Below are 17052 nucleotides of genomic sequence, written 5' to 3'. Positions count from 1 at the left end.
TTCAGACAAATACATCTACACCCTGCAAGAGCCCCTGTCACTACATCAGCCACCAAAGGTCTTTGTGAATCACAATTCACTTGAGCAGTCTTCAGGCTGAGGACTTCCTCCTCCTTCCCATCCCGTATAGAAGATTTTCATCCTGGCTAAAGATGCCCCATCACATACCAGATCCTTCTGCTTGCAGAACAAACTGGTGACAACCATGAGTTCGGTGCTCCATCAGGCAGGCAATTTGTTACTTGCCCTTGAAAATTAATGGCACACATCTACCCCTACCCACAGCTTTTATTTTACACTGGTAGGTTTCTCCTGAGATCTTTTCCAAAGCTGAGAGCTTCTATTTCAGATACTTTGTCTTGTTTTATAATGTAAAGGTCAGGGTGGGAAAAGACGTTTTCTTCCAAGAATAGTAATTTCTCTCCACTTTCTATTTGATATTTTGCATTTCATTTACCAGTAAATAGTCTCATCTCTCAAATGAAGGGCAAGGATAGGTGTTGTATCAGAGCTAAGTACAGTCCTATGTCTAACTGCAGCTGTACATGATTACATAACTTAAACTAGACAAGGGAAAAGGTGTAGGTGCCAACAACCTACAGCTGGTGGAACTGCGAAAACATAATGCCCAGAAATGTGTTTTTCTTGGAATCTAAATTCAGCCTTGGGGAACTCATTTAATAGAAGCCTTCTTGCATCCCCTTGAACAGAATTTTCTGTGATCAGGTATGTCAGATGGATGTCACTAAGTTATTTCTTATCATTTTTAACAGAGTACTCCCGCTACTTTATAGCAAGGCAATAGAGCCTCAATAATTTATTAAGGGTTCTTGGAGAAAACGGTAGCTTGCTCCAAGTAATTTGTGTTTACAAAATAACTCAAATCTCAGCAGACCAAAGGCAGAAACTCCACTAACTCTTAGCAAGTAATTTTTCCCAGCAAATTCTTTCTTCTCTCCCTGTAGAGGAGAGAGGAAGGCAGCTAATTGCATGTTCCATCAAGTGAGATAATAGGCATTCACCAAAGAGATTTCTGTAACAGACTTTCAGTTGAGAGTTGAATATTTTGAAGCCAGTCCTGCATCCTAAGGGTGTGCATTTGTGTGTGTTTTCTTGTAGCATGTCTCCTACATTTCTATAATCTCAGTTCTCTTTGCTAATTGGAGAGATTGCTTCAATTTAGATCCTACCCAGTGGTCCTTGAAGCCAACAAGCACAGCCAGCAATCAATACAAACTTGACCTCTTTTTCCCTTGTAAGATATTGCAGCAGAGGAGAAATGGCATTGCTATTAGAGGCACCGTTCTTACAGGGCACAACCTCTAAAGCAGATCAGACACGGTCAGTGCTGATGGGAGAGAGCAGTCTGGTTTACCCTGTCAGAGAGCTGGCCTTCTGCAGCTCCTCCAGGTACAACACCCCCTGCTCCTTGCAGAGCCATTAATTCCTAGTTCCGCTCCTGGCAAGCTTAGCAAAGCTAGGGCATGGATGAGGATGCTGGCACATTCATCCAGTTAAAATACTTGCGTAAAAATGGAGCACGCATGTGGACTGGGGCAGCGGGTATTTTGGACAATTCTCTGCTGTGCTGTGGGAATAAGCACAGACTGCTCTGATGAGGGCCTTGGGAAAGGCTGCTCTGTGTTGGAGGGTAAGAGAATTTTAAGACATGAGCCATGACATAGAAATTTGCCTTATAATTCATAAATGGGGTTAAATCTGCTGAATTTGCTGTTATGCTTGTGCCAGAAATATTTAATGTAGAAAGACAAAAAAGAAACCTACTACTTTTTAATACTAGTCTAGTGCATTGGTTCAAGAGTATTTTGCATGCATGTTTGTTTTTTCTACCTTTCTAATAAGAAGAAACTCTGGATTGTTCATTATGTCTTGGAGACCTTTTCCCTGTGGCTGTAAATGTGAAGAAACTAGAGCTGGATGAAACATGCAGCTGGATTCCTTTAAACAATTGGAAGGATTTATCTAAAATCTAGCTTAGTCTAATCACCAGGTCAAATGTAAATGAGCTTATGTCTAAGTTTTGAAGAGAGTTGAAGCTCTGTGAAAACAGTCTGTACGAAACAACTGCAAATGCAATGCTAAGCCTTGGTTCTACCTTGCCACAAAACAGACTCCAGGTCTACATTTTATATTGACTTCTGAACCTGGAAATAGATAATAGTGACAACCATAAATTTCCTCAAAATATGTTCCTTCCATCCAATTCCACCAAGAGTAATACCGAAGTACAGATCCAAAATGTATTTATGGATAACAAGTACTTACATATAACCTTTGAATTTATTGAGATCATTGTTTGGCATTTCACAGACGATGGTGTTTTGGAAAAATTCCGGTTCAAACACAGTATCCTACAAGAGAAAATACATTTATTCCTTTTTTTACATAAATATATATATAAGTACAAAAAAAGTAGAGAATATGATAAAAAATTGTTGGAGGAAATATAAAAGCTTCAGGAATATAAGGGCATTTTGCATAGCTTCTGACCCATCTGGCTGCGTATTTTTAGAATGTCTGTTAAGAGAGATTTTTCACCTCTGCTGAATCTTGTTCAACTCTGTGAACTCAACAGGAAAATCAGTTCATATTTGGTTTTGCTAGAAGTATTTGTACAACAGGAGAACAGGAAGATACAAAAGTCACCTGGAATGTTCATTGCTAAAAAAGAAAACTATTAGGCTTCTAGATAGACAGGGGTACAGAAGAATGTTTCTTGTCTCAAATTTTGTCACTTTTGATGACAAGAATTTTATGTTTGAAAATTCAAGTTAGAAAATGTCATAAAAGGAAAAAAATAATAATCCTTTCTCTCAGTCTTTTACAGAGAACTGTATTCGATATTCCTAAGCATATCACAGAATCACAGAATTGTTTGGGTTGGAAGGGACCTCAAGGCTCAATATGTTACAGCCTCTCCCATGGGCAGGGACACCTTCCAGTAGACTAGATTGGTTCAGAGCCCAATTTAACCTGGCCTTGGAGACTTCCAGGGATGGGGCACCCAAAACTTCTCTGGACAACCTGTGCCAGGGCTTCACCCCCCTCAAAGGGAAGAATTGCTTCCTAATATCTCATCTAAACCTGCTCTCTGTCAGTTGGGAGCCGTTCCCCCTTGTCCTGTCGTTCTGTGCTCTTGTAAATAGCCTCTCTCCACCTTTCTTGCATCCTAAACTGAAGAACTAACCCCAGTTCATATGTATTTCCTTCCTGTTTAAAGAGTCATTTTATAGACAGAACTACATCTGAGGGGGTTTTATGCAGTTCATAAATCACATAAGCAAAGCTCAAAGAACAAGGAAGAAGTTGGCACACTACAGCCTGCACTGTTTACACAAACACATCACAATACAGGTGGTTTTGCCAGCTCTGACCTTCCTGAGCACCGGCTGCCACCACGGCCAGAATTGCATTTCACCCTGTTAATGTAACAGGCATTCTCAGGCATACAGTTTATCTCACTAACAACTCGAAGTCTAAAGAAAATCACCATGAATTGGCAGTCTGGGGCATAATTTAGCACGTAGGCATTTTCTGATATGATGGGAGACTTCCTCACATTATGAACAACTGAGACAAAAGTTTGCATTTTGTGTAATGGTAGAGCACCCTGTTCTCCTCTAAAAGGAAAAATAGATAGAAAACCTAACATGTAAATTAGAACTCTATGACAAAAATGCAACATTTAAAAAATGTTAAGTAGCCAGTTTACTGTTTTTCTGCTAAATCTCTACATATTAAAATTTCCAGTGTTTCTCAGGAACAGAACCTCTCCCTAATTGTCACTAGAAGGCACTGGAAAAGGTCTATGCTATGTGCTATTGCATCCACAATATGAGAAAGCTCTTAATTGTCTTTGCAAAGTGATTTGCACTTGAACAACAAGAAAATAACACTGGAACTAACAGGAGTACAACACCTGATCTCAGCTGCCCATGGAAATGGTGAGCTTTTAGTTAGTGTCTGGTTGCTCCCTGGCAGCTGTGTCCCACACACCAGTAACCCCAAAAGATCTTTCTAGTGGCACTGGTACTAATTGATAAATAAATTAAACAATTCCTAGAATTATCTATGAGGTTTTATTTCCTGTCTGCTGGAGTGATTCCAATGGAACAAAGTTTTCCTCCTCACATGCTGCCACTCCTTAAACTTCTTCTGGGTTATTTGAAAAACTGCCCTGCTGTGTTTTTCAAGATACTTGAAAATGTAACAACTCTCCCTAAGTCATATTTGCTAGTTTATTTCAGGTTTATCCAACATGAGCCAAGCGAATATAGCAGTAAAGCGTAAAAAGGAAACAATACTATCTATGAAAAAGAAATGGTGATTTTAAGGATTCAAACTGAATCACAAACTGATGTCAAACATAACTTTTATTTTAAATTTTAATTTACCTTGAGTTCCTGTTAAACTGCTCAACATACTCCTACACAGAATTCCATTATTTAATTTTTTTTCCACCCAGTGTGCCTTAGAGCAGCTCACACTTGAGCCACCACACCTCCACCTGCCTAACAAGTGAACTTGGTGGATCAGCCAGTGGAGACACGGAATCCATAAGGAAACCCAAAGATGCTTTGGCAGGGGACCATGAGCTTTCTTCCACCTGCCATGCAGAAATAAATCCCTCAGTGCAGTGGCTTTGCTGTGGCACAGTGGCCATAACTGGAGACAAAAGTGCCCATCATGGGCTACATTTTCAGAGTCACCTGGCTGCTGAAGCCCATCACCACCTGGCGCTGTTTGAGGTTGGTCTCCCCATCGAGGTTGGCAGTCTCCAGGTGGCAGATCCCCTTCTGATCAGAGGAGTAGAGCAGCAGAATGTCTGCTGGGATGATCTCGTTACACTGCAGCTGCACAAAGTCCCCCACTCTGACATCTTTCCAGCACTTCTCCACGTAAGCATGTTCCTCCCTGTTGCATTAAAAGCATATAATGGGTGATGAGTGACATTAGGAAGGCAGGACTGCTGGGTTGTGGGGCTTCAAAAAGAGAAAATAGGGGATGGGGGCACACTGACCTTTTTTTAAAGGACACAGCACAGAAGCTAGAAATTAATGATTCAGACACTTCCATAGCAGCACTCCATCATATGTCACATTCAAACTAAATCTTTGCATGGAATAAAAAAATTTACAGCAGTTCTCTTTCATTCTAGCACTAGTCCTATAATCTGCACACCACAATATAGAAGGCAGTTCAGACTAACAGAGGTATTTTCGAGTATCTTATTGAAGAAATTTAGATTATTTTTGTCTGTGACTGTTTCCTAGATACTTTCCAAAATCAGCATATAGGTCCTGAAAGAAGCAAATTGATACCTCAGCTTTTACATTAATTTAAAAAAAGTCTATGGGGTTCAAGGAAAAGAAATTACTATTTCATCAACAAACTAAGTTCAGCAAATAGCAGACTTTTTTTGACATTGCAAATTTAGTAATTACCCTTCAACTACTCTTAATCATCTAAGCAGACCAGAAACTACTCAAAAAGCTTTAAAATAAGTTAATGAGAAAAATGCACTGCAACAATGGCTTGGTTCCTCTAACTCCTTGAGAGGAAATTATTTTTTCAGTATGAATAACTGAATGACCTTATGCCTTACTCTTTGAGAGGGAAAATGCTCACGATACTTTACCAGACAGACAATAAAAGTCATTTTGTAATGACTCAGAGTCTCATTTTTAGTTAAGTTTTTAATCATCCTCATCTATTGCATGGAGAATACTACTTTTCATTGAAATGTTTGTATCATGAGAAGCAGAGAAGTGATAGAAAAGATAAAGTGTTTTGCTACAGTTCAAAGCACACATCCAAACCCTGCTTCATAGCCAGGCCAAGGGCTGCTTCCTGATAACCTACTTTCCTGGCTTTCTGCAGAGCAGAGCCAGCCACAATGCTGCCAGGCAAACCCTCACACTTGGCTTGTGCCCTTATCTGCAACACAGCATCAACTAACAATTACCTGCACAGGTTATGCGAGGAGTTAAATTCTGCCCATTTCCCAGTAGTACTCACTTTTTAGTCAAAAAAAGAACCCCCAACCTAATTTTTTTATTCCCTTTACTGCTGTTTTTGAAGCACTTACTAAATGATGGGGGTTGTAGCAATTTTTTTTCATCTTACATTAATTTTTCTTTCCTGAATTTTTCATTCTTCTTATTTTGTCTGACTCTACTTACCTGCATGTCTCTTTTGTGCAACAACAGACATAAGAGACCACACTTTAGAACAGAGGTTTGTTGTAAGTTAACTAGATGTTGCTATGCATTTTAAAAAAAATCTAGCTAAATTTCTATTTGAAAAGTATTTTAGCAAGGGTATGATGTGTATTTAATCCTCCACAAAGCAGATACTAAATTAATATAACAAATCAACTATGTAAGTAGCAATCCTTTCCGTGCCAAGCACCTTCTGAATAGGATTTCTTGATTTGTTTGTTTAAAACATGAAAGAAAGAGTACAAGAGCAGTTTCGAGGAAGTAAATGTCTTGTCTTGGCATCCTAGACATCTGGATGCCATTTACAGTTTGCATATAATGTTTGCTGTGGCTTCTGCAGGGCAATCCTACCTCTCTGTACGTCATCTCTTGCACAATTCAGAAGTTTACAGAGCACATTTTGGATTTTGCCCACTCATAAAATGCTATAGAAGGGGCTTGTTCACCTGGCTGTGTTCCATGTCAGCTGAAAGATTATCCCAAATAATCCACAGCATCACAGACTTGTAATATTTTTTCAATAACTCCCTATGAAACCTACATTACATGTAAAGTTTCAGGGTGCTACCCAATCACTAATTACAGAGGAGACAGTGAGTCAGAAAAGCCAAATGACCTCTTTCAGATCAGGGGGAAAGCCTTACGTAGCACTGGGACTACAGTTCAGGAATTGCTAGAATCCCAAACCTGCATTCAGGTGAACTGTCACTCAATCCCAACGGGTATTCAAAGAATACACACTTTCTGCTCCTGAGCAAAACTCTTCATCTGCACCTATAAGATTAAAATTTTTTTATAGTACAAAGATTTTCTACAACTTTGTAGGGAATTGCCAGGGGATGAAAGGAAGAAAAGTACTTCACTATGGAACTGGTGCACCCCACGGCAGCACTGTCCTAGTTGTCTAACAAGATTTTTCAGATGAAGCAGTTTCCTTTAGCAATTCCTGTAACTGGGAACAGTGCCCATTTTCTGCTCAGTGATTAAAGTTAATAGCACAAGCTCTGGTTGCTAAATAAACAGAGGAGCCTAATAAACCCAGAATGGTCTGACGGGAAACATATAAAAAGGGCAAATGTATTGAACCAATAAAATAAACAAGATGTGGTGATTTTCAATAGGTGAGAATCTGGATCCTTGGTTCTTATAGCGTGTGGTATTAGGGCTGTGAAACACTGAAGACAAGATGTAAAAGTTCCTTAGTCCCTTCTCTCTTTTACCAGGCAATTTATCAAAAACACATTCAAAAAGTGTTCCCTTGCTAATAGATGTCATGATGATGCCCATCAGAGGATACTGCCAATGGAAAGAGGCCTTGAACAGTCAAAATGTTGTCTGCCAGAACTGTAATTGAACTCATCAAATCTGAACAGAAGGCCTGAACTAAACAGATTTTATGAAGTCATTTCTGGGAAAAAAAAAAAAAGGCACCATAAAAAAGTCCTGCTGCAGTTGGAGATCATGGGGAACTTGAATAAATTATTGACTTTGTGTCAACATTTTGATTTCACTTTCTTGGATTCAATAATGATAAATTTCAAACAAAAACTGGATCAAAATGCATGGTGAATGCAAGGAAATAAAAATTAGTGTTCTGCTATACAGAAGAGATTAAATAAAACTAATTTTTCACATGCACTCCACAGCATGTGTGTCTCCTAGATTGTCTTAGAGAAAGATCTTCAGAAATCTTTGTCATCTAGAAACATTTAATCAGGCAATTAGTCCAGTGAGTCTTGTTCCCTCGAATTACTGCAAGCTCCATGTCAGGATCCTTCGCAGTTCAATATAAAGATATTGTTTGCCCTGCACTATACCCCCCCCCCCCCACCCCCCCCAACTGTCACCAGGTCATGGCACTAGAAAAATATATCAGTGTCGTCAATACAGAAACCTACATATTTATATTTTGTTATATGTAAGTTTGCTGGAATGCTATATTTGAAAATGGCCTCCTTCGAGCACCACCTACTTTGTAGAAAACACCTATTTTATAGAAAACTGGGGTCCCAGTTCTACATGGGCAACAGGTTGAATCACACAGCTGCTTACCTTTCACAGTCTATTTTTTTGCAACTAAAAAATCTCACTCAGTTTTATGCTATCAAAGATAATATCAGCCTTTATATGCAAACCCCTCACAAAATATTTTCAAATATCACTTCATGTCCATGACCTCACCCTTAGGAGCTACTGCCACTAAACAAAACAAACTGACAACAAAGGAGCAGATTTAGGACTCAAGGAAGGCAGAAACTAGATCAGACAGGAACTGATTCTGAACACTGTCCATAGGTCAGAGTACAGCACAGTTGGCTGATAACATTCTTGAGCTGCAGATACTGCCTGAGCATGGCAAGGTGCCATGGTGTGCGTGTGGGTTTGTCACTGGCTCCTGCCACGACCCCATCCCACAGCAGGAGGGGTTTTTGTGTCAGCACATCAGCCCAGCAGCACCAGCGATGGCGCTGAGCAGTGGCCAGCCCTGTACCCAGCCCCAGCCTTCCTCCACAGCACCAAGCTCTCAGGATCTGAACACTATGTTAAGACAGCAAAAGCACCTTTTAAAAATAACTGGAACAAAATCTTTCTGATGAAGTACACACACTTTTATCATAGTGGCATTCCAAATTCCTCAATACTAATAACAGATCCTATCTTCTTATATGCTTAAACTGTCCATAGCATCATAACAAGTAACTTATTTTCTCAATGATACAAGCCTGTGCTCAACTTCTGTAACCAATTGAAGCTTACACAAACTTTAAGTAAATACCAGAACTTTATAAATGTATTATTGGTTCATATAAATGGTTTTGGATTTCTTTTAACTCGCCTTTGAAGAAATAAAATAAAATAAAATGTAAACAGCGTGTTGCTTAGACTTTACTAGGTTAATTTTACAAATTGTAGATTCTTGTATTTAGGAAAATTTTGGGTTTTTTTTTTTACTGCCTTGAACAAAATACTGTTGCTATAATTCTTCCTGGCACCAGCTGGAAGGAACAGATAATTCCAAGGTCACTCAGCTAATGTATCCTAATGATTAGCATTAGTTTCTAGGGACTCTCATTAACTTGTGAAGTTTCTGGAAAGCACAGCCTACATCAGCTTTTTTGATAGTCATATCCTTATATGACTGTGTAGCTCTTGAGGTCACATTGTAGAAACCTGTCACTCTCCAGGTTTTAATAGTATTTTAAATCTTTGGGCAGTTAGGATGAATCTTAATTCCATTAAACCATGATTCTGCAGGTCTCTGAGCCAAAGCCAGAGATTCTTATTTACTTGATCTTAACGTTTAGTCATTAGCTCCTGCTGCTGTCAGCTAAGCCATTGCACCTTTTCTGTGAAGCAGCTTTAAATGCCTTGGCAGGTAATAGATCTTGAAGAAAGCTCTGATAAAGCAATACACACACCAATGGTAGCTTTAGTAATGTATTTAATGGATTTTCTTCCACAGAGATCAAGGATCCTCACTGTAGTGATACGCCCTGACTGACAACAATTACTAGCTCACTGCTCTTCCATTTTCAAGTGGTGCTGCCTGGACCAGCTGAGAGTTGGTTTGCATTTAGTCAGTTCAGCACATCCCATAATTCTTCACAACACAATCATCATATCCCACATGAGGTGTCTCAATTTCTTCATGATTTTGGTACCACTGGTTCCAAGCAGTGTCATGGTGACATGGCACACCTGGGTGTACTGTTGGTTAAGGACATTTTCTCAGCTCACTGGGAGGCTGAAGAATGACTCAAGCAGAAGGCACTGTTTGTACCTTCAGTCAAACTCGCTGCTTATTCAGGTATCCACAGCTAAACTAGACACAAAATTTCCATAGTACATGAAGTACAGAAAAACATTATGGGCATGACAGAGCAAGGGATGCCCATTGCCGGAGACCAATACGCTCATGTTTCATGTTAGGCAGGGGGGCAGTAGCTTGCAGCTACTCTGAGTACATGCTTTGTGGCTGTCACAGGAATGAACCTATTCAGGAGGTCTTCAGCCTCCAACTGATGACATTCCTGCACTGTTCAGGGAAGTTACCACTGAGGTTTAGAAGCCTTGATATTGCTATGCCCAAGAAAAATTGATTGCAATTTTGCCTGTGGTGAGGTTTGGAGTGGGATGCAGGCTTTAGACCTGTTCTTTTTGTGTATAAAATGAACCCAGTAAAGCCTCTAGCAGGCTCCTGGTCTTTAAAGTTATGCTTTGTCAGAAAAAAAATAGTAAAGCAGAGAGAAAAGGCTCTTTAACAAGTGAAAACTCAGTGCTGCTGACCAGCACTTTAATTTAAAAGTGTTGGCAAGAAATCTTTCTGCTCACTGTGCCCTTGGCAGAATTGGATTTTCCTCTCATCCTGCTTTCTACTGTACAAACTTTCAGGTTCACCTTGGGTTGAATGACTTGCATATGATATTTCCTAGTCCAGAGAAAAAATGTTTTTCTATAAACTCGGAGATTTGACAGTAAGTCAAGTCCTGTCTTCAAGCATGTCCCTCGCCCTTTTCTCTGCTGTCTTCCAGATGCCCCACACCTCTGTTGGTCACTGCATCCCTGGCCAGCTCCAGCACATCCCAGACAGGGAGCATTCATGGGAGGCACAATCTCTTCCCCATTCAGAAATCCAGCTGAACAGAGGATATGAAGGAGGTTCAAACTGAAGGGAAACCCTTGCTTTTGCTGCCCAGCTTCCCAGAGAAAACATAAAGTCCCCTGTGTGTATGGTCACCTGTAGGCAAGCAAATCTCCATTGCTGTCAGAGAGAAAATTGCAGCACAGAATTACAATACTTCAATCGACTGAAAAATTTTAATTTTCTTTCAAAACAGTGGGTCCAGATTAAGCCACTTTCAGCTTTTCAGCTGTTGGCAGTTCTGATTTCATGCAACACAGTTATGAGCACTTTGTTTTTTTCCTTCTTTCATACCTCTGCTCCAGGGTTAACCTAGCGTTAGTGCTGATGTAAAAATCTGAAAACACTCTAAAACCTTACACTAACCAGACAAAGAGTCAGAGTCAGAGTGAAGGCCAGTCTAAATTTTTTGTACCACAGACATCAATGGACTTAGAGAGAAGGAGGAGATTGATGCTTGTAGGAACTACCTGAAAACCACAGGGCCTGAAAGCATTAGAGAGGAACTTGCTATGGAAAGAGTAATCAGGCTACCTCATTTAGGATGCCTGTTGGCTTACCTACTTCTCCAAATGGTTCACAGGATGATTCAAGGCATATAAACAAGGTTTCTCTGAGTCACTGTCTCAGATATCTGAATTTAGGTTCTTAAAATTAAGAAGTATTAATAGCTTAAATAATGTTAATGTTTTTTGTGGCTGCTGCTGTGCCATACTGAACTGTGCAAAGCCCTTCCATTTGTACCTTAGTGTCCACTAAAACGCTGAGGAAAAAATCTTCCCAAATCTTCAAAAAACGTGAAATTAATACAAAAATCTGCCTGGATGCTATGGAGTATTTACAGAACTTGATAAAACCCTTGGGGTATATCACAGCCAAGCTATATAATAATTACCTATCGATTAGTTCCTTGAACATTATAGAACTTTAAGAAAATTGTATAATAGCTTTTAGCACCTGTTGCATTGACATTCACTTTCAGGTTTGTATACCACACTCAGTACTGGCCCCTGTTAGTAAGTTAATAAGAAACTGAAGAGAGTTTAGAGAAAAATAACCACGGGAGGTTTGGAGGGACTGACTGACAAGAAAGAGGGAAAGAGCAATGTGTGCCAGTCTTAACTAAAAGGTCTCTAGGTGATGCATATAGGTAAAGCCTTATAAAATAAGGCTATAAAAAAACCCAACATGTAAAATCATGGCTCAGACCTGCTACTTTGGCTAAGTAGAAGAGGACTATGGGAAAGAGACTCAGGTGAATTAGAGGTAGAAAAACAAGTCGTATAACCATTGCCTGTTCACATCGTGGTGTACGGTCATTGGTCGAATTATGTTTGTTATGCTTTAAAACTATGTAACTGATAATGGGCTAACAGCTTAAAAAAGCCTGGTTTTTGCAATAAAGGGCACTCCTTTGCACCTGCCTGGGGACTCTGCATCACTACAGACCCACATCTGGGTCCAACAAAATGAATATGATAAAAATCACACATATTTGAAGATTTTAATTAACTGTTATGGTTGGAGTCTAACTAATTAGGGTTCCATGAAATCAGGTGACTTGAGAAATTTAAATGTAATTCAAGAGGGATAATATAGTACCATAGAAAATGCCCTGGCATTTTGTAGTAATGCAAGTCTACCTTGCTTGGAAAATTTTAAAGTAGACAAAGTGTATTTTAAAGAACACCATGAGAAAGCAGGCTTTTTAACATAGGTCTGTACCATCTGCAATTCAATTTTTTGTTCTCTCCTTTTGGTGTTGTGTGATTCATTCCAACAGCACAGCAGTTGTCTACAGAGTATGATTCCAAAAGATTTAGTTCCAAAAGTACAAACTCCTCAATCAATCATCTAGGTTATTGCAACTCCCCAAGACACTTTAATTCCTATTAATTGTTTCTCATTTTTTCAGTTAAACATTCTTTAAACACAGTACTGGAAGTGCCTTTTCGTTCATTTGGCCAGCACGCTAGATTTCCCATTTCAGCTGAACTCTGTGAAAAGGAAATTAGAATAAATATGTTTACAGGCCAGCCTATTTAATTTTAATTTTCCTTGCTCTGTGTTAGAGAAGGCAAGTTACTGAATTTCCCCTGGTCTTCAAGAAAGTTTTGCAGAATATTCAGAATCTGGAAAAGTTTGGTTTGCCTTTGTATTTCTTTTGAGCAGGTGCCAGTTCTTATTAAAGTCTGAAATAAAGACAACATACACTCCAAGATTACCTTTTAAAATCTAAGTAATATTTCATCTAGGATGGAAGATCAGTTGTTCTATTAGAAATAACTTTTTGCTGCCACAAGATCAACAAAACTTGCAGTGTCCCAAAAAGACTTTCACCTCTGTTAAAACAATTATCTATTTACATGATTCATCTGGAAGAAAATGACAAGACATCATGTCCTTCCATGACTTTGCAGCTAGCCAGAAGAACAAGAAATATCAGCTTCCCAAAGCACCAGAGAAGCCTGACTGAAATTATTCATAATATAATAAGCTGTAGTGACTGATCTGATGGCAATTGTTATTACCCACAATTTTCCCAGACAGGATGAATGCTGTAGTCCAAAGCCCTTTTCATTTTCCTTTCCCTTACACCACCTTTTTGGGCCATAAAACTTTGGTGAAAGACAAGATCCTAGAGAAGACTGATTCATAGATCAAAATCTTTTTTTATGGGATGGAATAACCAATTTTAAGGCAGGTGTGTCTCATGTTTCTGCATAACAATCTTGAATCCGGATCTGAAAAAATGTTGTAATTCCATGGTGGACATTTTTCCCTTAACCAAAATAAGTTCTGATGTATTCCCTACTTCTCATGTTCCCATGGTAAAAAGCTTTCAGATCTTAACTGCCATGGTTTCTGTGGGTAAAGAGGAAATAAATAAGATCCCTCTGCGTATTTATTCATTAGCACCTACTGCCTCACTTATTCTGTCCTGTACTGGTTTTAGCACGTAATAACAAATAATCCACTGCCAAAAAATCCATAGGCTATTGCAATACTGGAAAAGCTAGAACATTCAACCAAGACTGAAATTTTGAAGATACAGAAGAGGCAGTTTGCCACCCTACCCAAAGAGCTACAATTATTGGCATTCTCCACCACGGAAGAGATTGTAAATACATAATATTTAGAAACTTGTAAAATGCAAGTTTTTTTTTTAAAAGATGGCAAGGAGAGGAGTGCAGATTCTTTTCCTGACAAATCATTATCTATATGTGGGCCTAAGTTTAGCCCCTAAACAAGCAAACTTATTGCTTTCCTGTTTAACCATCAGGACATAAAAATAAAAATCTGACAAACACAAGCAGGAGAAACCAACAGAAATGACAGCCCCATGTGATAAAAGCCAGAATTCTGCAAGATCTTGCTCATGAAAGCACATGTTATATAAACCACTGTTGATTAATTTGAGGGATGACAGGTACATTCACGGAGATGGAAAGTTTTGCACTTCTGACTCCTAAATGTGATATTTTATCAGGGAGAAGTAATTTGCTACTTTGCTGAAAGAACAGTTTTGATACAATAAAACATAATTTTCAATCTTCTGAATGTCCTAAAATCAAGAAGTCATGAAACACTTTGAAGAAGTGAGCACAGACACTTGCAGTTAATTCATTTAGAGGTGACTAAACAGAGGCACATATTACTATCTTTCATTTCTAGACTGTTTTTACAGGTTCATTTTACATACTACCTAAGAAAGAAAAAGTAACTCAAAGCTAATCAACAATGTGGAGTATAAAATAAAATGCAGTTCAAAGGGCCAGGTTTTTAAGCGATCTCTTGGCACCTAAGAATGCAAACAAGTTCCATGACAGATCTTGTTCTGTGCTGCTTTATATTGATAGAAACAAACCCTCTTGAAAATGTCTTAGAAATTCAGCTGCTTGTAGCTCTTTAAGCAGCTATTTTCAGTGCACTGCTCATCTAAGAGGCTGATAGACACACTGATATTATGAAACTCAAAGTTAAATTCCCAGTACAAATATGCTTAAAAAAAATTCCAAAAAACCAAACAGCCCTCCCTGTATGCGAACAAACACCAGGTGATATACAGTGGTGAAGACTTTTCCCTGTTTCACCTAATGACTGATTTTCCAGCAGTTATTTATTAATTTTTTTAAACAAAAAGCCTCACCATTGATAAAAGATCTTGAGCCAATTTTTTTTTGGTAATAAAAGCTACATGAAGCTTACCTGCTGTAAATGTAGCATCCCATATGATTGATTTCTTTGTCCAATTTATACCGCCGGAAGTCCTCCCAAGCATCTTTAATGGCTGTAATGGCCATTATCACACAAATTGGGATCACAGACACCTCTGGTTGGAAAGCATTCACCACTGGCACAAAATTCAGCAGTGCAATGAACACAAAATAAATATTGGCAAAGCGGTGAAACTGCTCATAGATGTTTTTAGGGAGGAAAGTTATGATGGTATATTTTGTGGTCTTAATTTCATTGGAGTCATAGTATCTGTTTGGATTTTCCTTCCACTTCTTGCTTCCAAAGGGCAAATTGGAGATGATCACACGTTTATTTTCATTTTTCTTCTTTCTTTTCCTTACTTTTCCTCTCTTCTCCAGCTCCTCATTTTGGATTTCCACGTCTGAAGCACCACATTGGCAGCAGGTTTCCTTGAAAAAATGTTTTTTCCATACCATTGAAGAGAAGCAGCCTGGAACAATCCTCCTTGACATCTTGTTTTTCTTTCAAAAAGTAGTTTCAAATTAAAAACCAATAAAGTTAGAAGAGTTCTATAGTCCAAGTGAATCCCAAATGGTGGAGAGAAGAGTTGAGACGCCTGAAGCCCAGGGCTGCCTCCTCCACTCCAACCTTTACCTACCCAGGGACAGGGATCATCCTGACTCAGCTGCACCAGGTCCTAGAGCCTGCTGGGGCGGCTGCTCCTCACGTATGCCAAAAGCATCTTGAATGTTTTGTTCTTCCTGTCAGCAGATGCCTGGAGGGCCTGTTTAGACCATTTCCCTGGCAGTAGCTCTCTGCTCTCATGAAGTGTGTCTGCTCTAACACAGAGCAGTGGCAAAGCTGAGAACATGCACACAACGTTCACAGGTCACTCCAGAAGCTTCAGAATCACTTTATAACCCTGGGAGTTGCCAGGAAGCTCAAAGGTAATGGGCAGAGCTTCGTGTCCCAGATGTCAACAGAAGATTGCTACAAGCCTCAGAACAGACAGTATTTCTCTTTTATTTCCTCTACCTATTGTTTGTTTTCATGGCCATAACGTGGATTATTATTAAACAAACAACCAACCGCCATTCCCCCAAGCTAAGTAAACCTATGATTTTGTGGTCAGAGGAATCATACACAGAAAAAAAGCAAGGGATATGCAACGTACCTAGATTGTCCCTCAGCCTGATCCTTCTTCCCAACAGACCCCAAACTTTCCTCTCACCCAGAGATCCCTTCCCCTTTGATCCCTCTTCCTCTGACACATAAGTATGTCACTACAGATGAGAGCTAATTTCCAGATAAGCTAATGACATGTATGTAAACCATAGCAATTTTTTTTCTCTGTGGCCTGGGCTTAAGGGCAGGTGAAAAAAGGAAAGCACACAAATATTTTAACTTATTTTAAATGAAAACTCCTATTCATGATGTAGAGACAAGTTAAGCAGTCTCAAGGTAGTACTTGGAGAAGACTACTGTGGGCTCAATATTTTCCCTTGAGAAAAGCTAACTTAGAGCTAACTCTTCTCAAGGTCAGAAAATATCAAGACCACAGACGACTACTTGGACTCTGATGAAATTGAAATGTTGCAATAAGAATTGCAGGGAAAAAATTTCTTCCTTCTGAGTCAATACTGAGCAAACAGCTTCCTGCAGGTGTTGCAGCAGCTCGAAAGCCAAGCCGGGCTGTATTGATCTCTCTGCTTACTGGAAGTCCTACAACTTTTTTCGTCTCCTGATTATCATTCACCTTGATTGTAGTTGATCATTAATTTCTGTATTGCTGGTTTTAGTGTGAAACATCTGAAAGACACCGTTCCAATTTTCTGTACAGCCCCAGTTTTCTGTTCCAGACTTGAGCAAGTTCCATTTATCCTCCAGATTCTTCTGCTGTCAGTAGAGGTTGTTGTGTGTGTTGGCAAGCTGCTCTGAAATCTTGGAATGAAAACCTGTATATATCAG

At 39.3% G+C, this 17052-nt stretch overlaps 1 protein-coding gene across 1 annotated transcript in view; it reads right to left on the bottom strand.

The window, feature by feature from the left end:
• The window catches only part of ATP10B (ATPase phospholipid transporting 10B (putative)), a 47924-nt gene extending 31960 nt beyond the window's left edge, over positions 1-15964 (bottom strand). Inside the window, exons 1-3 of the mRNA XM_066196933.1 lie at positions 15094-15964; positions 4731-4935; positions 2287-2372 (exon numbers count right to left, since the gene is read on the bottom strand). Coding sequence (XP_066053030.1) covers positions 2287-2372; positions 4731-4935; positions 15094-15596 — 794 coding nt within the window. The 5' untranslated portion in view covers positions 15597-15964. The remainder of the gene's footprint in view (positions 1-2286; positions 2373-4730; positions 4936-15093) is intronic.
• Between the last annotated feature and the right edge of the window lie 1088 nt (positions 15965-17052).

The sequence above is a fragment of the Chamaea fasciata genome, unplaced genomic scaffold (assembly GCF_029207755.1).
Source record: "Chamaea fasciata isolate MVZ Bird 193981 ecotype frontalis unplaced genomic scaffold, bChaFas1.0.hap1 SCAF_15, whole genome shotgun sequence".
Lineage (NCBI taxonomy): Eukaryota > Metazoa > Chordata > Aves > Passeriformes > Sylviidae > Chamaea > Chamaea fasciata.
Note: the sequence above shows the minus strand (reverse complement) of the source record. Positions and strands in the feature narration are given on the sequence as shown.